Raw genomic sequence first — 875 nt, 5'->3', positions numbered from 1 at the left:
CGGACTCAGCACGGCTGGCGACACTGAGAAGGAGGAGGAGAGCTGAAACGGCGAGAAACGACATGGCTTCTATCTCGCCTGGTAGGTCTTCAGCCAACAGATGGATAATGGTCTTCGATCGGAACTTTTCGCTACAGGATTGCGGAACGCACGACCCGATTCATTTTATAACTCCGATCTCGGACGAAAGCTACCTCAGCGGCTATCGCGTCTAACGGCTAGATTTTACATGCTATCTGAGGGCCGGGCAGCCTTCTTGGTTGCTGGAGTGTTTGGAGGGCAGGCTACGATTAGCAGTACAGTACATAGCTGCCCGCGAACGGCGAAGGGTCTTGAGAGCAAGAAAACCACTATTTCAACTTCGGATTTCTCTGGACTCGTGATCGTTTGAAAGACACACAAAGGCTCAAAGCATGATGACTTTGTCAGGCGCTCTGAAGAGTGAAGGCACTGTGAGTCCCTCAGTCCCGAGTACGAGTGTGACTGGGACAGGGACACAGTGCAGATCTGTACTGTACATGTCGTATGTCCAATGCTGACCAGAAGGTCCTCACAAGTCGTTGACACCAAGTAATAGTTTGACGCATCGCCCGTGCCAGGTGCAAGTGTTGCATCTTCCTGTCCCCATCACGTTAGCCTTCGTTTTCGTAACACTGAACGAAGGTTTCCAACTCGGCTAATCACTATCGTAGTACATGGGAATGAGAATAACCGCCATATCCACCACTTCGCTTGGAAAGTTGCAAGATTTTCTGAGGTAAGTCCTTAGGAGAGAGTAATGTTTTGGTACCCACCCGCCGCGACATGTGATCGTCCAACAGATCGAGATTGCGCGCCAGCTCGCCAGTAGTAACAGAATGGCTAGCGCCAGAGCC

At 51.2% G+C, this 875-nt stretch overlaps 1 protein-coding gene across 1 annotated transcript in view; it reads right to left on the bottom strand.

Moving 5' to 3' along the window:
* The window catches only part of LOC135829439 (uncharacterized), a 10,411-nt gene extending 9,986 nt beyond the window's left edge, over window positions 1-425 (bottom strand). The window contains exon 1 of the mRNA XM_065341845.1: window positions 1-425. This exon is cut by the window's left edge and continues 171 nt beyond it. Within this exon, the coding sequence (XP_065197917.1) occupies window positions 1-64 (64 nt within the window). The 5' untranslated portion in view covers window positions 65-425.
* Between the last annotated feature and the right edge of the window lie 450 nt (window positions 426-875).

The sequence above is a fragment of the Sycon ciliatum genome, chromosome 13 (genome assembly GCF_964019385.1).
Source record: "Sycon ciliatum chromosome 13, ocSycCili1.1, whole genome shotgun sequence".
NCBI classification, from domain to species: Eukaryota; Metazoa; Porifera; class Calcarea; order Leucosolenida; family Sycettidae; genus Sycon; species Sycon ciliatum.
This window is presented reverse-complemented; position numbering and strand designations above follow the sequence as displayed.